This window comes from Grammomys surdaster, unplaced genomic scaffold (genome assembly GCF_004785775.1).
Source record: "Grammomys surdaster isolate TR1022 unplaced genomic scaffold, NIH_TR_1.0 201, whole genome shotgun sequence".
Classification (NCBI taxonomy): Eukaryota; Metazoa; Chordata; class Mammalia; order Rodentia; family Muridae; genus Grammomys; species Grammomys surdaster.
In genome coordinates this window covers 1,494,444-1,514,360 of record NW_021604646.1, presented here as the reverse complement: position 1 = coordinate 1,514,360, position 19,917 = coordinate 1,494,444, and the positions used below count along the sequence as shown (strand labels likewise).

Sequence of the window (19,917 nt, the reverse complement as noted above, 5' to 3'; positions counted from 1 at the left end):
GCATAAACGATGACCATTTTAGTTGTGTACACCAGGGCTTCTGGGGCAAGGATAGTAAGAAAACTTTGATTCTGAAATGAAGGAAAAGTAATCTATCATTTTTAATGCAATATGACTGACATAATTCTTAAGAGTTTGGCCATTTGTGGAGGGTAATAGGAAGTTACTTGATGGATTTCAGTGAACAAATAGAATATCCACAACATTCGTGGTGTTTACTTCATGGCCTGTTTTCCCCTCTCCTATCCAGCCTAGGATTGTGAGGTTCGTTCTTTCCCTGTGCTTCACGGATATCAAAGGTTAAGTCCCGTGAACAAGAAATGAAGATGCAACTATTATAAATGTCAAGGTACTGAAAGTTTCAAAGGGTCTTTATGCATTACATACAAAAACATAAAGATGCATTTCATAACTAGTCATATTTTTACCAAGCGTCCTGCTTATACTATTTCCACTTTGTTTCTCCTCTGTCCAAGATTTAAAAGTTGGATATGTCTTGCTAGTTTTCCTCTGTCACAAAGATGATCTATTGTACTGACAATACTATTTATTAGGTTCCACACAAAAGCGGTTTGGGAACACAGCATAGTGCTATCAAGGGTCCAGTTGCTGAGGCATGCACAGCCAGTTCCCGACTCCAAAAACTGATTGCTTCTCTCTTTGCACAGCACAGCATGACACAGACTGAATTTCCTACATGAAAACTGTAAGTCTTTTGTGCTTTGCCAAATTCTACCTTTTCAGGGAATTTTCAAGCATTCAACCTTGAATGTCACCATTCAAAGATTGTTAGTTAACAAGCCAACGATTCCTCCTACTTAAGCAGGAATCATCTTAGTACTATTTCAAAAAGAAGATTTTGCCTGATCTAAGCAGACACATGTGGGGACACACACACGTAGAGGCACATATACACATTTGCATGCATGAGCACACACACACACAAACTTCAATCCAATTAAGACTCTTTTCAGGAACCTTACTTTTCAAGGTCATACACGGGAGGATGCCAGAGTTTCCCTTCCCCTCTTTATTCCTGTTTTCTCCCTACTGCATCATATGACATTTGTTAGATCCAGAGAGACACAAAGTCATCTGGCTCACTAAGTCCTGTACCCCCTGCCACCTTCAAGTCTAAACACACACTGTCCCCCACTGAGACAGTGACAAAGCAGAGGGTCATTTTCTCAGAGCAATTCAATGCCCAGCTCTGCACATTGCTTGAGCTAAGTTGCCCTGCTTTACTGGGGCTGTCTTTTTCCTCTCCTTTTCTGTGGACACAGCACAACTCTTAGGTTTCTGGATTCTGCCGGTCAATTATTTTCCTGTACTTCCATTTTATCAAGACTACTACTGCTACATCTTTTTCACTCATTCATTATACATGAATGAAATTATTTAGTACATTATTTCTAAAAACATATTTTCAATTCTAAGTTATGATGAGATTATCATGAATATTTGCTGAGTACAAAAATAAATGATATAAAAAATGGACTGCTGTTTCATATTAAAAATAAAACACAAAGCTAACTTCGTTGGCATCCTTGGGATTCTAAAGTAGACATCTCTATCATCTGTCCTTGCATTTCTCTATACTGAATCAGTTCTGTTTAACTTGAAGGTCAGGGATTATTAAATACTTGCCTCTATTTTTCATAAGAGTTAAGGACATAAATTGAATTTCATTACCCTCCTCATTATATCTATTTTTTTCTCCCTTTAAATGAATAAGTGGCTGCCTCCTATTATGCTTGTTTGGGGTCAGGTATTGCTTCAACCTGATTTATTGTCTGCCTCCCACTTCAACATAATAGGGCTTCAATTTGTGTATATTAAAATAACTACCTCCTGAGAACTAATGTCAGTATTCCCTAAAAGACAGTCACATATTTTTTACTAATAAGTTGTAAGGGGTCAGGTTGCCAAATGTGTTTTACCCTCTCTACATTTATATTTTTGATGGGGTTGCCTAACAAATGCATAACCTTAGAAGCGGAAATCTAGCATAACCATACCTCAAGGCAAGATAGATAATATCATTCCTATTCTAAAGACACATATTCACTCATTTCCTAGGATTTGGTGTTAGTACCAAGATGTGAGGATTCAAGGCTAATCTATCCCTCTAATAAGGTAGAATAAAATCTTGTGAAAGAGACCGACATGAGTAAAACAGCCAAGAAAAGTATGGTGGAAGGAACTAGGAAGGCATAGGGGTATAAAAGTGAAGACAAGCAAGTTGGGGTTAGGATATAGTCATAGAAATTCCTCCAGTTAATGAATGGTTTAATAAATTAAGGCAGTATTTCTTTTAATAGACTACAAAGTGATTAGTCAAAACAGAGTCCCTATCCTATAATAAGTGAACATTAGAACCATTTTTAGTGTGGTTAAGTCTATGAATGAGGAGAAAAAGACTGGACAGGTATATGCATGATGATTATCTTTTTAATGATAGCAGATCATTCGTGCTATCTTGGTTTCTGTTTCATTGTATTGGTTTTATTTTGTCTTGCTTTGGTCTGTGTATTAGTTTGCCTATCTTTGCTTTGTCTTTTTTCTTTATTTGTTTGTTTTGTTTCGTTTTGTCTTGCTCAAGTCCTACTGCATTGATAATGAGCACATATAGACACATCAACATCGAATCTAAGCAGCCTTACCCTGCCCACAAGCACAGGGTCAGGCCCGGTGTACTCTTCTATCACAAAGAACTGGTTCCAGACCCAACCTCTCTTGGAGCGTTGCAGCACCTGCCCCTCCTTGCCCTTCTCATGGTGTCCATGGAATGAGGGTCGCAGGTGGCTTCTTCGCTCCAGGGCAAATGCCTGGCTGTGGTACAGCATGCTCAGGCACACCAGGGCAGCTTGTAAACAGTAGTTCTCCTTCATTTTTGGTTATGCAGTAGGCACAGGAGAATGCAGCTGTCACTCCCTATACCAACAGAGTGGTAATCTTTCAGATGGCGACCTCCTTGATGTGTCAAGTCGACCTCCTCTGGAATGGAATATCTTCACTCACTGAGGACATCACACCAGGGTTGTTCACTTCCCCAGTCAGCTTCTGCAAACAGAGAGAGATTTGATTAGTTGCAGCCTTCATCCACCTATCGTTTTGTTTTCATTTAGCAAACAAGTTGGTTTGAATGTCAGTGTACTACTTGTCAGCTTTGGGAAAGCTGACTGGTTCCTTAGAACCCAGCTTGCTCATTTCAGAAATGCAGATAAGAATAGTATTCATTGAAAAATTGCTGCAAAGATCAAGAGAAAAATAGGGACTAGAAGGCCCCTAACATAGTGTCTGGAACACAGAAACTCTCAATAATTCCTTGATCCTAAGTGTGCTTGGCTATGTTCATGGCTTAGATAAACTGGGGATATTGAGGAAGCCTAGGAGAGTAACACAGCATTCACAGTAAGGGTGTCAGAGGCCAGCACAGTTAAAAGAGGATGCTTAAAGAATGTGGTGGCTGGGTTGAATACTAAAGCAAAAGCTTCTATGCTATGAATAGAGAATATAGGATACCATGAGAAAAACACCATAATACCCCAAACATTCCAGTTGGCCAACCACATCATAAACCAAGACTTTAGCACAAATGGAAAATAAGAGAAATTTTATGCCACAAACTGTGAGAAGGAAGGGAGGACAAATTAGACCTCAAGAAATTATGGTAGTAAAGAAAATGAAGAAATGAATGATCAAGGTATGTGTATCTGGGTTGTGGGTGGTGTACAGGTATGCAATCCAGAACTCCGTAGATAGACACAGAAAGATCACACCAAGTTAAAGAAAGTTGAGGCCAGTTTGATCTAATCTGACTTTCATAGTGAATTCCAGCACAGCCTTACCTAAGGAGGTGCTGTATTTATAGAGAAAAAATTTAAAAGGTCAAGTCTTCATTGAGCTTTCTGAATCAATTAATTAAATTATGTTGATCAATTAACACTACAGTGTCAACTAATAGGTCAACTTCTCATTGACTCACTGGAGGATCTATTAATGCTATTGAAGTCAATTATAGCCACAGCATCAATTCATTCTTTTATGGTCTGACGTCTGCCTCATCAGCTCAGCATCCTATCTCACTGGACAGCTTTTCATAGGATGCTCTTCACAGTTTCACTCCAATCACAAGAAGAAAAATTGAATAGTAAACCTGTAACAGGCAGCATATTGCCTCCCCAAACCCAACTATCATGCTCCTATTCACTAGCAGTAAGATGGAGCCACTGGTATAGTTTACCTTCCCAAATTCCTTGTATTTATCTGACCTGGAGTCCCTCAGGTACCCAGCCTTCTTGAATTTCAGTACTCTGGTACCCAAAATAAATTTCCCCTTATATAACATTCTTTGCTTACTCCCCCAACCCCACTTAAAATTCATCTTTCCTTGGGTAGAAGTATCTGCTTCTTGTTGGTGGTAATCAGAATCCAGGTGTTCTCAGAAACAAACACATTCTCTCTTAACCCATTACCCATAGATAAACACAGAGTGAGAACATAGATTCCTCCTATTTTCCCAGGGTGGCAAAATGCAAGCCTGTCACTGTTGCTCACCAGATTGCGTACATGTGCCTTGAAACTGGAGATGACAAAGAGAGGGCAGGGAAGTGCTCAGAGAGAAAGGAAGGAAATTTACAGGATTCCCTGTAGCCATTTGGCTTTAGTAGTCTTGAGCATAAGAGGGCTGGTAGACTTCTTATTCACAGAGCAAATCCTTTTTTCTCTTGGTAGTCTGAGTTGCCCTTTTCACATCATTGGTCTTTGTCTTAGGCCAAGATAATATATAGACATGCCGCAGATGCAAAGTTAAAGGTGTCTCCTATCAACCAAATAGAACTCCATAGGGTTACTCCCGTCTCTTCTCAAGAAATAAGGAGCTAATGCCTTTAGCATTTCTTGTATACAGGTGCTTTGAAATGTAAAATGCAGTATGAAGGAATGAAAGTTAAAGAGACTTCACTGTCACACGCCAACCTCATTGTTCACCAGCAGTCGTCATTTCAATATATTTATATTTTTTAACTGACATTCCCTCTATCTTTCTCTCTCTCTCTGTATGTGTCTGTCTCTCTCTGTGTGTGTGTGTCTGTGTGTTTGTGTGTGACTGTGTGTGGGAGGGGTGTGTGTGTGTGTCTGTGTGTCTGTGTCTATGTGTGTGTCTGTGTGAGAGGGCTGAAAAAGGTTGCTATTCTTGTCATTGTTGTTGTTGTAGTAATGGTATACATGAGTTCAGATGCTCACAAGGCCAGAAGTCAACAGATCCACTGAAGATGGAGCTCTGGGTCGTTGTGAGCTGCTGGACAGGAGGGAAGGGAACCCAACTCAGGTCCTCTGCAAGATAAGCAAATGTTCTTAATCACTAAGAAATCTCTGCTGCCCTGACTAGCATTTTAATGATCCACAAAGTGCTTCTTGCAGCACGTCCAAGGCACTTCTGTGAACAAAGCACAGAGAAGTCTGGAGCAGGAGAAGATCTTAACGTGGGGCCATAGTAAGCAACAGAGAGAAGTCTGGCTTAACTGAGGAAACGAGACTCCAACACTGATTTGTACCTGAAGCTCTGCAGTTTCCCTCTGCCTCCTAATCAATGAAATGAAAGTCCTGAATGAAATTTTCTATCAATGGCTTCCATCTTCTTATATGTGATTAGGGTTTTGATGAATGATTGTGGAGAGAATCTCTTCTGATTCGGATGCTAAGGCTTTAACTGGTAGCTTTTTGTATTTACTACACATTTCTAGGACCTAAGTTCAAAGGGGCCATCCATAGCAACTCAGTATAAGAGATCAAGCACACACTTGAACTTCAGACTTAACTCTTTGGAAATTCTAGAAGAAGAGAAAAGAGAGAACATATGGTATAAGGTCCCTGCCCATTTTGTATCATGCCAAGTATTAAGTGTTCATTCACAAGGTGATAAATTATTCCTGCATGTAAACTGTGAAGTGTATTTGAAAGAAAGGGTTTAATTAAAGTTGATATTTCTACACCTCTTTTTTTTTCTGGCTGCCATGTTGCTGTAAAGCACGATTATTTCTGACACTGAAGTGTTGAAACTACATGACAACTTTTCCAATTTATATGTACATATTAAAAAATCTTTGTTTCATACGAATGAGTAAGAGTTCCAATGTGACCAATAAGCAATCAAGCTTACTCATTTTATAAAAAAAAATGATTTTTTGTTGAAAGCAATAGCAAAACTAAACTAATTGGTCTCATGATTTTTAAATGCTTATATGATCAAATATAATATATTATAATTTAATATATTAGCCATTTTGATGATTAATCTTTAATTTATTGAACATAAATTTTAAGTCAATTATTCACTTTAGAGTAAAAAAGAACTATTGATAAAATTAGATTTTATTAGCCATTATTCTAAAAACTTTATAATTATTAAGTCATTTATTGATTAATTTGCCAACCTTATTAATGGGAACAGTGAATAGTGTTTAAAAGATATTAACATTGAGGTCAAGACAAATCAAATACAATGTGTGCTACTTTAAGGTTCTAGTGATAGCTAGATTAATTTGAGCCTACACCATCTAACTCTGATGTCTATTTTGAATAAAAAAAATAATACCTTCTCTTCCCTTTTGTCTTTTTTTAATATTTACTTTTTAAAAAATTACTTATTTATTTATTTAATATTCTGTGTTCGCACACACCCTAAGAAAGAATCAGATCCCATTACAGATGGTTGTGAACTACCATGTAGATGCTGGGAATTGAACTCAGGATCTCTGGAAGAGCAGTCAGTGCCCATAACTACCGAACCATCTCTTCTACCCACTTTTGTCTGTTTTTAAACTGCATTAAAAAAATGAGAAGGATAACCTATCAAACTGGAGAATGCTAGTTTACATTGTCTAGAGTTGACTAAATAGCAATAACAAGACAGTTTAAAAAAAATGGCTAGTGTTTTTAGTATTATCTGCCAACCCTCCCTAAATTTTCTGTGAGTTAACTAGTCACTGGAACCTTACAAATGGCAATTGTATTGTCATCTCCATTACATAAGCAAGTGGGACAAAACACACAGAAACTTTTTCAAAGTTCCAGAGAATGTCAGGGGAAAAGAAGGGATTGAACTCTGTGGGATGACAGATCCCAGATCTGGATTCCACCTCCTACAGTTCTACCTGATCCTCCACCCCTAAGAGAAGATGGAAGGTCAAACAGAGTGAGATGTTTCCATACCTACACAATTGCCTTTTCAGGGTACTAATTCAAGACTGGGGAGCCTGAAGTGAATACATACATGATGGTGTTAACGAAAAAAAAAAAAGATTGTCAGGACAGAAATTAAAAGTGAAAAAATTTCATAGAAGACATCAAAATGAAGATGGACACAGGATTCTCAATGATCAATAGCAAGCGTAACAATGTGGCGTAACTAATCTTTATTTTCTTATGCTTAAATTTCTATCTCAGCATTTCTAAAGATATCCAGAAAAAGGATGCATTCAGGGAGTTTTATTTATCTAATTCTGGGATTTTTGTAAGAAAGACCTGGAATTTCTCAAGAATGGATGGTTGGTTGAATACAGTAGATATTTAGCACGATTCTCACACAGAAATTAATAGGAGGCTGCCCTCCTAAGGAGACCTTGATGTGGGTAATAATTAGACAAATCTATCAATGTTCTAATTAGTATTAATAAAGAACCCCAAGGCACTTCTTGAGCAATCTTTCCATTAAAGCACTTCCCAGCAGCTTGCCAGGAAGCCTAAACATCGGGGTTCCACTAACACATGTAAGAAGACTTAATTTTACAATGGGAGCACATTGCTTGGAGGGAAAAATAAATGTTGTTGAAAGTCACAGGAGTAATAGCGTGACAGGAAAATGGATTTGCAAAAATCACCAGTTCTAAGTGGACGGCTCACCCCTCTATCTGGAGAGCAGATAGTCCGTCATAAGCGGCTGCGCCTTGAGCATAAAACGCTCCTGCTGTGCCTGCTTTTGTCTCCGTAAAAGAAAATGACATATATGGGTGTTTAAGTATATTTGGACTCCTGCTGGAAATTGTTATCGGGTAGGAAATGAAAGACAAAAACGGTTAGCAGAAAGCAAGCGGATTTGGTTTTCAGCTTTCTCCTCCCCACAGAGCTGGAAGGTTCAGACACACTGACCCATTCTTTTTATTTCTAGCGAGCTAATTTACAGCTAAAGACAGGTTATCATTACGCTAAGTATATTATCAAGGTTCTCACCAGAGCTCAAAATCCTATTTTTGTATCGGCAAGGTTCCCTTGTGGGTGAGCTAAGGGACTCTGGTCTCTCCTTCAACAAACACAGCTTTGTAACCAATCGGATTCTATTATGCAAATTAATTCAAGAATATTTTATTCCCCCGCTCAGATCTCATCACTCAGCGCAGAGCTGTTCCCTCTTTCAAATCAAATCACAGGAATTATGCCTTGTCTGTGAAAACCATAAAGAAGGGAGAGAGGAAGTATTACAAGAATTGTTGAAACATAATTCTCTTTCTCAGATTTCTGCACTCGGTGCAAGAATTAGGTTTGGAATCACTTCTTCTTGGGTGCAGAATATACAGTGGTCACTACACAAAGCATCGTGATATACATCGCTTCATTCTCAAAAGCCAGAATCAAATACTGTAGTGTGTCATAGCCAATAAACAACAATGAAGATATTTTTAAACTTGAATAGAATTTTTACAGGAGTTCAAATATGTGACCCTTTTTGCTTCCATGCACAGTTTTGAAAATAGGAATAACATTCAATAACCTGTGAGCTGTGCAATCCTTGGTCAACAATCTAATTAAATCCCTTCTAGATTTCATAAACAGTAGTAGGAGTGGCAGTAGTAGTAGTAGTCGTTATAGTATTAATAGTTTCATCCCTTCCAAGCCATCTGTTTTTTTATAATACTGGCCAGCAGACTAGAGCGTGATATACAGCATTTCACTGAATTTTCAGCATAACTCAATATAAATGGTGCCCGTGGGTCCCATGGTCATAGGAATCCAAGCTAAGACCTCATGACTCACCATAATTCAATCATGTTTGAGCAGTAAGATAGTTATATGCAATGAGTGCAAAAAAAATATCTTCTATTATTCATGCTCCACTCAATTCTTGAGACAGCTTTTCTCACTCTAATATTTTTAAATGTTAGTCATTGATATGAATAAAATACATCAACACATACCCCAAACAACATTGTGAGCAATGTCAGCTCCAACTGTGAATAAATGTTCCATACGAATGTGTGAAAAAATATTAGATTCCACTTCCGACTTTTCTTGTGCCTGAATAAAACTACCTAAGGGAAGACATGCACAAAGTAGCAATGATAGAAGATGCTTAGCTTACTGTGACATCATTTATAATTTGAAAGACATACAGTCAAACTTCCCTTTGTGCCCAAACAGTAAATATGTAGAAAGTGTTCTTTATCCTCATTTTCTCTTTTATTCATTGAGGGTCAAGCCTGAATGGGCCCTTGGGGATACATAGGTATCAGTGTATTTCTGATGCTTAGACTTCTTCAAAACATGATAGAACCTGGTATAAGTTGTAAATGAATGACAGGAACCAACAACACTATGTACAAAGCACAGAGCAACCAGCAACAAATGTCAGCTTGGCAAATGAACTTTTAACACGTTGATTATCCTTGTAATATCTGCCATCACTAGTCTCTTCCAGGCAAACAGTCTTGTCCATACCCTCCAAAGTCTTGCCTACTCCTTCTCTGAGCTATGACTTACTAAACCTCTCCTGATGTTCTGACAAGTATACCATAAGGGGACCAAACCATTGATCTGATCGTTGCAGCCAGCATTAGTGGTGTTAAAATGATTGGCTAGGGGAACTAGATTTTCCAAGGACTTAAAGGAAAAGCAACAGAAAGCATTTGTATTTAGTGAAGGGCCTTGCACAGTCAGTTAGGAGGCACCTAAAGGATAAAGTAGACACAAAGTTACATCCAGTTGTTCAGATTTCAGTAAAGTCACGCCCACAACCAAACTAGTTAGAAGCAAAAGAGAAACTATAGCATCTCTCCATAAAACATGCAAATGGTAGAATATTTGAACTCATTTCTCTGAAGACTTCGTCGACTGTCCTACTGTTATCATGGGCCCCAAGCCACTGGTCAGCACTCTACCTATAAGATGCCAGTGTATCTGCTGTGCATGAGCTAGCCTGGGAGCTTTCTTTTATCACCAATACAGCAAATGTAGAAATTCATGATAATCTTAAAGAAATGAATTGACAGTTCTTTTTCTGGCCGACTGTGAAATATTGTCACTGTGAAGGTCATTAGTGCAATTGAATAAAATGCCATTTTTTTTTAACTCTCTGAGTTTCCAAACATGATTGGGCCAAAGATCTCTAGACCATAAGGCAAGATGCGTATGCTGTAGCATAAATTCTATTAGTATATTACTGTGCAACTTAGACAAAGTACTTCTTCTTTGGGACCAAGTTTGTCCTCTAAAATAAAATTATAGAAATATATCATTAAATGTGTCTCTGTCCACAAGAGTCTGTTGGTCAGTGTTGGGGCAACGATTGCTGGAATGTAGTTTTCATCCCTTGGTAATGGTCTAAGGTCAGCTAGTTGGCCTGCTCATAAAGAACTCCATCGGGACTCATGCACATAGAATTCGTTGAAATCTGGAGAATGATAAACTTTCAGAAAGACACATTTTTAAAAGTTATAAAAAGTCCATTAATTCTAACCACATATTTTATCACATACTCTATGTCTCCATCATGTAATTGCAGCATTTACTCAATATATAAACTATCTTATTTTACTTCTATGTTGTCTTACTGTTCTGTTTTAGGTTCAGTGTATATTTCATACAGCTGAGAGAAGTCATATTTTTATGAGCTAAATAGCCACAAGTAAACAATGAAGAATAGTTTGTATCATCAAAGACTTCCTGGTGATAACAATACTTGGAGTGAGAACAAGTAAAATACGGTTGGTGTAGTTAGTTAGAAAACTATTTATTTGAGACATGCAGATGGCCTTCTGATCTCAACAGATCCAAGCAGTCACTAGGGATGTAGATGGAGGGAACAAAGCTCATGTTCTTAGGCTCAGTAGAAGGGCTGGACTGGAGTCAAGAACTATGCTTTAAACACTTTGATTGTGTGAAACCACCGCAGGTCCCAAGATTCTCCCCTAGAAGCTATCATCAGTGTAACCATGTCTGTTTCAGGTTGGGAGATGTTGTTACATTGTTAAATTTCAGAAATCCAGAATTAAGTGACAAGGTAGAGATACTCAATTATTAAGTTTTTTTTTTTTTTAAATTTCATTAGACAAGAGGGGAAACAAATATGGAGGCGATAGCTAATACTTAAAACTAGTTCAAGTGAAAAAAACCTCAAACCCCACTCCCTATTCTATATAAAGAGAAAATATGAGGAAGTGAATGATAATTTTCATAACATAGATGTCTCCTGCCTTAATATAATTTTCCATTTAAGTCATATCTATGGAAGCAAAAGCCTCCGATTCATGAAGGGAAATGCATTCCTAGGTAACCTAAGAGTCCTCTTTAAAGAGTCAGAGGTGGAAGAGATAAGAGATACTGATCTGTTTTCTCCCCAGTACCTGGGGTCCCTCATAGAACTACTGTCAAACAGTCTGTTGTCCCTTAGATAAAAAGTGAGAGATACTCTTATTTGACGTTGAGCTTCAACCTTGATAAGTCTTGCAAACTGAACACCACAATCAGGGAAGAGAATGCCTGAAATCACCAGAGCCAAGAACCAGAACTTCTCTCAGAAAAGTATAATACATGGTCTTAGCCACCCATATCCACAGGCATCACTTTAGCTCATCCAGAGGAATGAGGAATGCAGAGTCAAGCTGCTTCCAATTACCAGAAGCCTGATTTTCACCAGAGTGTGGGTGGGCTGTTTCAGAGGTCTGTTTCTTAATGTTCTGTCTGGACCACCCCATCTGGCTCAGTACAGTCTAAATAAACCACGGGACATATTTAAATGCCTCTTTTATATGCCTGGGTATATTACAAAGGATGTCTCACCCATTTATTTTTAGAAAGCTTCATAATTATCTCACTGTTGTTTCAATAAATCCAACCTTTAAAACACTCTCTTTTTTTTCTTTCAGTAAATTAATGCCATTTATCAGGAAGAGTGGGATATTTCTGAAGTCATGATGAAAGAAAAGCAATTGGATACAGCAAAGTTACCCATGCCTCCTAGTGCTTGCTAAAACATGAGCCTATCACCCTAGACAGATGGGATTTTCCAAGATAATATCAAGTGTCCTTTTTGGGTCACAGATAGAATGTTCATTTAATAACAGTTTCTATAATCCTAGGTTAATCTTATTGAGATTATTATTGAGATAGTCACATCTTACTGATGTGATTTTGACTTACATATAAGAATAATCTATTGTTCCACACACATTTCTGGCAAAAAAATTAAAAACCATATACCTTATTTTTAATTTATTACTACAATAATAAAGAAATGTGTCTCCTTTCTTTTTCCTCAGATAGAAATGACAGTTTCTTTCCCTTTGAATCACATTATTGATTAACAGATTCAAATAGGATATTTCAACAATTTATTGGCTCTAGAGAAGATAATGTAGGATACAATAAATTCTTCATAATTTTAAATGATGATCAACTCCTTGTTACATTCCTTGCTACTGTGTACAAAGGACCATAGAACAAACTGATCTTGCCTTCATGGAATTGAATACCTAGACTATGTAATGTTACCCTCGCTGAACACCTGAATCACTTGGGGATCCTACAAAATTCCTTATCAATACTCAAAATTCAACAAAGATAAAAATCCCGCCCCCCCAATATAGTATTTTTGAGGTTCTAAGGGGATCTCATTGTCTATAGTTCTTAAATTATTTTAAGCTAAGCTTTAGTACCAAGTGTCTTAATGCACTAGTTCTCTTTAAATCACTTTGATCAGCCATTTTGAGAGGTTATTTAAAAGTCCCTGAACATGCTTTATTAGTTACTTATTGTCTTAGAAATAAAAATTAACCTCTGAAGCAGACAATGTTTGTTTGATGAATGATGTTATTTAAATGAAGCTGTATCAGGCACCTAAGATCTACGACTATCTTACTGTGTCATGTCTTCAAACCCATCTTCATGTCTGTGAAATGAAGGGCTTTGTAGCTTAGGTGCCTCACTAAAGGTAATCATCTGAAAAATCTAGGTAGACAGGATGGCAATGCACAGAGATGCCTCAGCTGAGTGGCTGCACATTTCACAGAGTTTGGAAGGCTACATTCAATAAAATTTTTCATTGAAAACCAGCTCTGCTTTATTATAAATAACAAAGAAACAAGAAATCATGTGTGATATCTTGAAATCTAGTAGGCTTACCATCTCACCAGGTTAAGAAATTCTTGCTTCAATACCTATAATCTTCTGGAATAAGAAGGAAACCTCTACCCAGAAGATGGTGGCTACACTCACAACTGTCAAAGTATCTCCCTCTATCGGTCTCTTGTCTGACCTCCCTTCCACCCTAGTTAAATTCAGGTTTGAGTAAGATAATAGATGTGGAAGCTTTTAGAAAAGCATAATGTGGGTTATGTAGGTGAGAATAAGGGTGAAAAACATGCTTAGACTTCTTCAGCTAATTTTAAAGGCTTTGACATTTTGCCTTCAGCATCGAGGATTGTATATAAGTGTAAATTATCCTTTATTGTTACAGGAGAGTTATGTAATTCTCTCATTTTCTCAGATAAGAATATAAAATATCCCCAATGCTGCAGATAGATCCCTTTTAGACCTACACACTACCTGTCTGTCCCAGAACCCAGAATGGATATTATTGCAATCCCAGGAGAGAAAGCTGACCTCAGTTCCTCCATGTGAGATGCTGTGTGGTGGCCAGAAGGTGGGGATATGATTCCAGCAGGAAAGTTGTTACATATGAGTCACAGCCTCTAAGGAGACCCAGATCACAAGATCTTCTGAAGAAATTCTGGATCATTTAATTTTTCCATGATATGGGATAAGACTGTAGAGCAATCATGAAGAGATGAGGCAAAGCTGATGGGATGCTTGTGTAAGTTATCTTGGCCAGATCAGTCCTGTGTGTGTGTGTGTGTGTGTGTGTGTGTGTGTGTGTGCGTGCATGCTCATGGTCCTTCTTTTTAATGCTTACATTTGTATTGTTCATGTATTTTACCTAACACAATATCATTAGTAATGAATATAATGCAAACATTATGCAATAATGCATTCTACCCAGTCCTGCCTCCTTTAAAAACAGTTGGGTTCATGCATTTTCCCACAGAATGGTCCCTGGCCAGATGCACATATTTCCATTAAGAAAGGACCATTGTGTGAGACTGTTGTGAATCTGTTTTCATTTACTTTAACCCACACCCAGAGATCTACTGGGAGCTATACAATCTTCCCTAACTTTATTATGAAAAATTTAGAACTCTTGAATGCATTTTTTAAAAATCCCTTGATCATTAATTCTTTTCACAGTATCACTTGTATTATGTTTACATAAAATGTCAACTAGCTAAGGTTATGACTTTTGTCTTAAATAGTCTTAGTATCTTATAAAAATTAAGACACAAAGGTGTCTTCTTGTTTGCCTATTCAGTCCCTCCTTTTCATGCTCCCCCTTTCTTTTTGACACACCCAGATTTCCAGCTGGCTCAACGCCCATCGGTCTGAAATCCCTTACACTTCTTGTATTACGAAGCTGGCTAGCAATGCATCTTCTCAACTTCCGTTAACTGAAAACACCTTTATTTCATCTTTATTTTAGGAGAACATTTTCCATGAATATAAAATCCCAAATTGGCAGCTCTTCTGCTCTTAACATTCAGGTCTTGAAGGGTATTAGTCTGCTGTCCTTGGGCTCAAATTTTTCTCATGAGGTGCTGTACATCATTTAATTTCTTTTTCTCTGGATGTGACATTTAATTCTAGCTTTTATTAATTCAGCTATAATGTGTCTTGTGAAGTTTTCTTTATATTAATCTATTTCACTGGGCTTCATTAATATGTAGGTATATCTTCTACCACAAGATCTGTTGAGATTTTCTGTATTTAAATGCCTTTTGTGACCTTTTAAGAATATTTTAGCTCCCAGAATTGCATTTTTAATTAAGTGATTTTATTGTTGAATGGTTTTTTATATTTATATAGTAAATTTTAATCATTTACATTCTCCATATTATCCTCTTCCTATGTTCAGAAGGTGTTCTGATCAGACACTCACCTATGAGAGAAAAGCTCTGCAGAAACTACTTCTGGTTGTCTCGAATTTCTGAGCTGCAGTTTGTAAGCCCTCAATTTGATAGTGTTCATTACTTGCTCTTTCAATCAAACAACCCGAGTCTCTGCTCGACTCTCTGTGAGTTCAATTGTTTTGCTAGCAATCTGCTATTTCTCTATCTGCTACTCGCTATTTATTCTTTCACGTTTGCTTTCTCTATACTCAGAACACCTATTACTCAAAGCCAAATGTTTAGCTATTGTCGACCACTTTCTTGATCTTACAGAATAATCTGATAGTACATTGTCACCTAATCACCTTCTTTTTACTGTGTATCTTCTGTGCAACAAGCACTATGGCACGTGTTTTACTTCCATTCCTGATCATCAGTTTCTCTACAGTATCTTTATCATGATAGTATGTTTGTATCTATTATCCAGATAAGGAAAAAAAGGATACAGAACACTTGAATGGCTTTTGAAGCTATCCATGGCCCACTCCTAACCTCTTGTCTATATATCCTTTGGTGTTTTGCAAAGATATAATTCACTGTAGTTCTCCTAAAGTTTGCCTCTAGGATGAACTCAGAACTCAACACTCTCTTTTGCTACACTGCAGCAATTGAAGAAATATAGGTGGAGAATGGAATTTCTGAGAAAGTAGAATGGAAAACATTAGTGAAATATATTTCTTGTGGTCAAGGAGTTTATGTTTTCCTGGAATTCTTAGAGAATAGATGTTCTCCTATGGGACTTCACATTCTCTACCTCAAGCAATGCCCATCCTGGCTTAGAAGAATCCCCCAGAATACCACAGATGTTTTCCATCCTAACTCACTCCTTGAAACAGTTTCAAACTGAATAAATCATGATTTCTTTCAGACTCTTTTCCCGGACCATATATTTCCTTTTTACATTAGAATAAAATTTTGCTGTGTATCCCTCACTTTCTAAGTCTCCTACGAATGTGCTAATAAGCAACAAATCCAAGCAGTGCAAGGAACTGTAGGAAGCCAGCCAGATGGTAAGTACCTTCCAGCAAATGGAGCCCACCCAACAGGAAACGGTTCTGTGAGATGTCATGAGCTAATCACTGTCAGAGAGATTGGGTATGCTGTTCACAAAAGGAGAGTTAAGTGGTGTTAGCAGAAAAATGTCTTCCCAGGAGGAACATATGAGGCCAGACATGGATTTGGCCTTGGGTTTAGAGGTCTTACAGCCTACTGGCAAATTACATTTTCTGAAGAGATTTTTCTGAAAGGATAAATTTGTAATCCATGGCACCACTGGTTAGAAAATGCCCTTTGCCAATACTCCCTAAAGGAAAGTTCTGCTGAGTCACACCCACCTCAGTCAAGCAAGGAACAGATTGTGAAAGATCAATAAATCATGAATTCTGCCTATCAGGAATTGCTGCCTTCCTAGTAAAGTATCCATGCTAAACATTCGAACCCTTGCCTATGAAGGCTATCTGACCTGCACTGAAACATGCTTGGCTTCATGGCTAACATGTTCCCACTGCTTCTCAATCTGAACATTACAATTGTGTTTGTAATTGTGACTGTGTGTAACATCAAGGTATCCTTCACCTCTTCTACTCCTGGATTCTGTCAGATGTCTCCAGGATTTAAAGTCTAAACTAGAGAATATTCTCAGAGGGACGAAGTCAGTACTTGAAAATTAATTGAACTAAAAAGTATTCACCTAGAGAAAACAATGGGTGGGCCAAGACCAAACTAGTTGGTTAAATCTCTATGAAACATGATTAGCATTAGGAAAAGTGAAGATACATTCAGGATTACATGAAACACCAGAAAGAATCCAGATTCAGAAAACAAAGGTAAAAGCTTTCAAGGTAGAAATGGAAGACAGACTACTGTCCTTCATTTCATCTGTAACCATGCTTTCCATATCCCAGATTCATGCCATGTTTCCTGGCAAACCAACAACATGGTCCTCTCTGTGATCACAGCCCTTCCCAAGAACACTAGTTTAAATGCTTCAAGTGTGAGATCTGCTTAAGTAATACCTGGAATTTGCCTACACCTTGGGTTTTCACTTTTATCTGGTTGAGAAGATAGGAGAGAAAAAGAATATTGTGTCCTGCTTATGTCTATATATCTCTGCTGGGTCTATGCACCATCCCCCAAATGAGTATTCTGTATAGGAAACTGTATCAAAGACTCTAGGGATCTTAAGAGTGTTTATAGATTTGTCACTACCATCCATCCCCCTGCTCCAGATGCAATATGCCCATGCCTTAGCATCTTTTCACTACTTTTACTCTGTAGCTGGCTCTATGGCTGAGTCTTTGCAAGATGCTACTGAATGTCATTTTGTATGATACAGGAGGAGCTGAGCTCTTCATTGCTGCCCACTATAAATGTTTTTCTTCTGTTAGTATTTTTTGGCTCATATACCCACATCAACAAATACCTTTTGTACTTGGGTGAGTTTTGAGATCTTATTCCATTATATTCAACAACATGGGGGAAAAAACCCTTCAGGATAAGATGTAGAATAAAATAAGACAATCAAGAGGAGAAATTCCACATGGTCACATATGAATGAAGTATCGAAAAACTGAAATTAATAATAAAAAATAATTGTTGTAGGGAGATAGGAGGTAGTAAAGGAAGATTCATTAATTTATTGAGCAGCAGATATAAATATCAGTTGAACAAAATGAGTATATTTCTAGGGACATGCTATAAAACATTATATGTATAGTAAGCAATACTATGAATACAGTTAAAGATACATAAGATAAATCACTCACGGTATATTTATTACAATAAACCAGTTTTGCTCAAGTAAAATATATATAAATAAAGTTTTTCTCCTGAATAAGGAGGGTTTAAGTGTTATAATAATTAGCCTATTGTGAGCAGAGTCTTGGCATCTTGACATGAAGGGATGGAGTTGTCAACCCAAGAAAACTCTGTGTGAATTGTGACAATATTCAACCACTGCTCTTAGGAGGAGGAGAAAACAACAGACTTGTTGTTAAGCATATTTTAAAGAAGAAAAAGAACCTTCTTTAAATGAACATAAATAAAAACCTTGACACTGGTGTTGAACCTTGAGAATACAAATGAGAAAAGATGAAAATGAGGTTCTACGGCGGTAAAGGTTTTGCTGTGATGACGTGGGCTTTTGTCTCCCCTTGAGCCATGCTGGAACAAGAGAGCTCAAAGAACTGACCTTGGGGTTGCAGAAGTGTAATGGCGATCATTTCCTTTACTAATTACTAAAGAACTCTGAATCATCTCCTTGGTAAGCCTGAAGCTGTCTACTATGCATAGAGACAAACAAAACGCTTTGTCACCAATATTTTCTCCTCATTCTATAATGTGGTTTTAGATTTCCACATTAGATTTCCTTTTGTCTCTTGTTCAGTAACCTACACAACAATGTGTGTCTGTGTGTGTGTGTGTCTGTGTGTGTGCGTGTGTGTGTGTGTAGTATGTTCAAGGAGACTCCCTGATATTTGCAGCCAGACTTATTGAGAAAGCTGTCTCAAATATTCTGGATCCAACTATCTTAGGATGACTCATTTCTCTAGAGTTGATACCCATGTTAAACCAATAAAGACTTTGAAAGAAAATTCCAGGTATTTTAGCTATAATCATTACTAATTTTCAAAAATCGCTTTGTAGAAGGATGGAAAGATTCCTCCTAATCACAAGACTTTATCAATAATAGTTGCTTGGGATTAAGGAAATCTAGATAGATAATGGTGAAAACACAGTATCATGTCTGCTATATTGAGAAACTCCTGTAATAAAGTCCAACTTATAGATATGCCTAGGGAAAAGTAAATCAGACATAGAAAATTAAATTCAAGTCTGTCAATTAAACTTTTAGATAAGTATCACTAGTATTTTGCTTTTGCTCCTGAATATCCATATAGTTTGTGGAATTTATACTAAAAATAATAATCACTGTTGTCTGTATGAAATTCAATGTGAAAATGCTGGCATTCTATGTTTTACCTAGCAACACTATTGGAAACTAAAACAATAAGCCTAACCAGGTAAACCACCCTTCAAGTTCCTAATTACTGTAATTCTAAATTTCAGAGTAGGTTTCTTTTCAGTCCTCATCTCTGTGAACTTAAGATGCTTTGTGTGGTCCCTAAAGAGGCTGCCTCAGAGTACAGAAGAGATCCCATTTGGAGAAAAGCTGACAGTTTAGGAACTTTTCACATCCACTGATCTGAGGTCAGAGAATTTCAATTGGAATCACTGATTTCCCTAGAGAAAGCCGAAAAGCCCTTTCTATTGACAGGTGACCTGCAATGTAAAAGACCCTAAGGCTGAAAGGATTATCATTGATGTCAACTGGTTGAGGAATTAGGGGTTTTCTTTCATCCTCTGGGTTGACACCAGTTTTCAGAAAACAACGGATGCTGTAATCCTGGAGTCAAGATCATTTATATTTCATTAAGAGCATTACCATACTGGATTAGGGAACAACTTCTGAGGTCTTTTCAGAAAGCAACACTTATAGATGTCCATTCATAGGTACTGCAAAGTAACAGAATGTATTCATCCCCAAAGTTTGCACTTTGGGGCTAGTAAATCTGGTATTGGGGAAAGAAGACAAGAGGAGAGGGGAGTGGTTGTTGTTATCTGGACTGCAGTGTTAAGTTGTTTA

The 19,917-nt window shown here is 37.5% G+C and overlaps 1 protein-coding gene across 2 annotated transcripts in view; it reads right to left on the bottom strand.

Moving 5' to 3' along the window:
• Positions 1-19,917, bottom strand: part of Cdh11 (cadherin 11) — a 151,110-nt gene that overhangs the window by 43,834 nt on the left and 87,359 nt on the right. For both annotated transcript variants that reach the window (XM_028770354.1, XM_028770355.1), the window contains exon 3: positions 2,664-3,063. In XM_028770354.1, coding sequence (XP_028626187.1) covers positions 2,664-2,891 — 228 coding nt within the window. In that variant the 5' untranslated portion in view covers positions 2,892-3,063. The remainder of the gene's footprint in view (positions 1-2,663; positions 3,064-19,917) is intronic.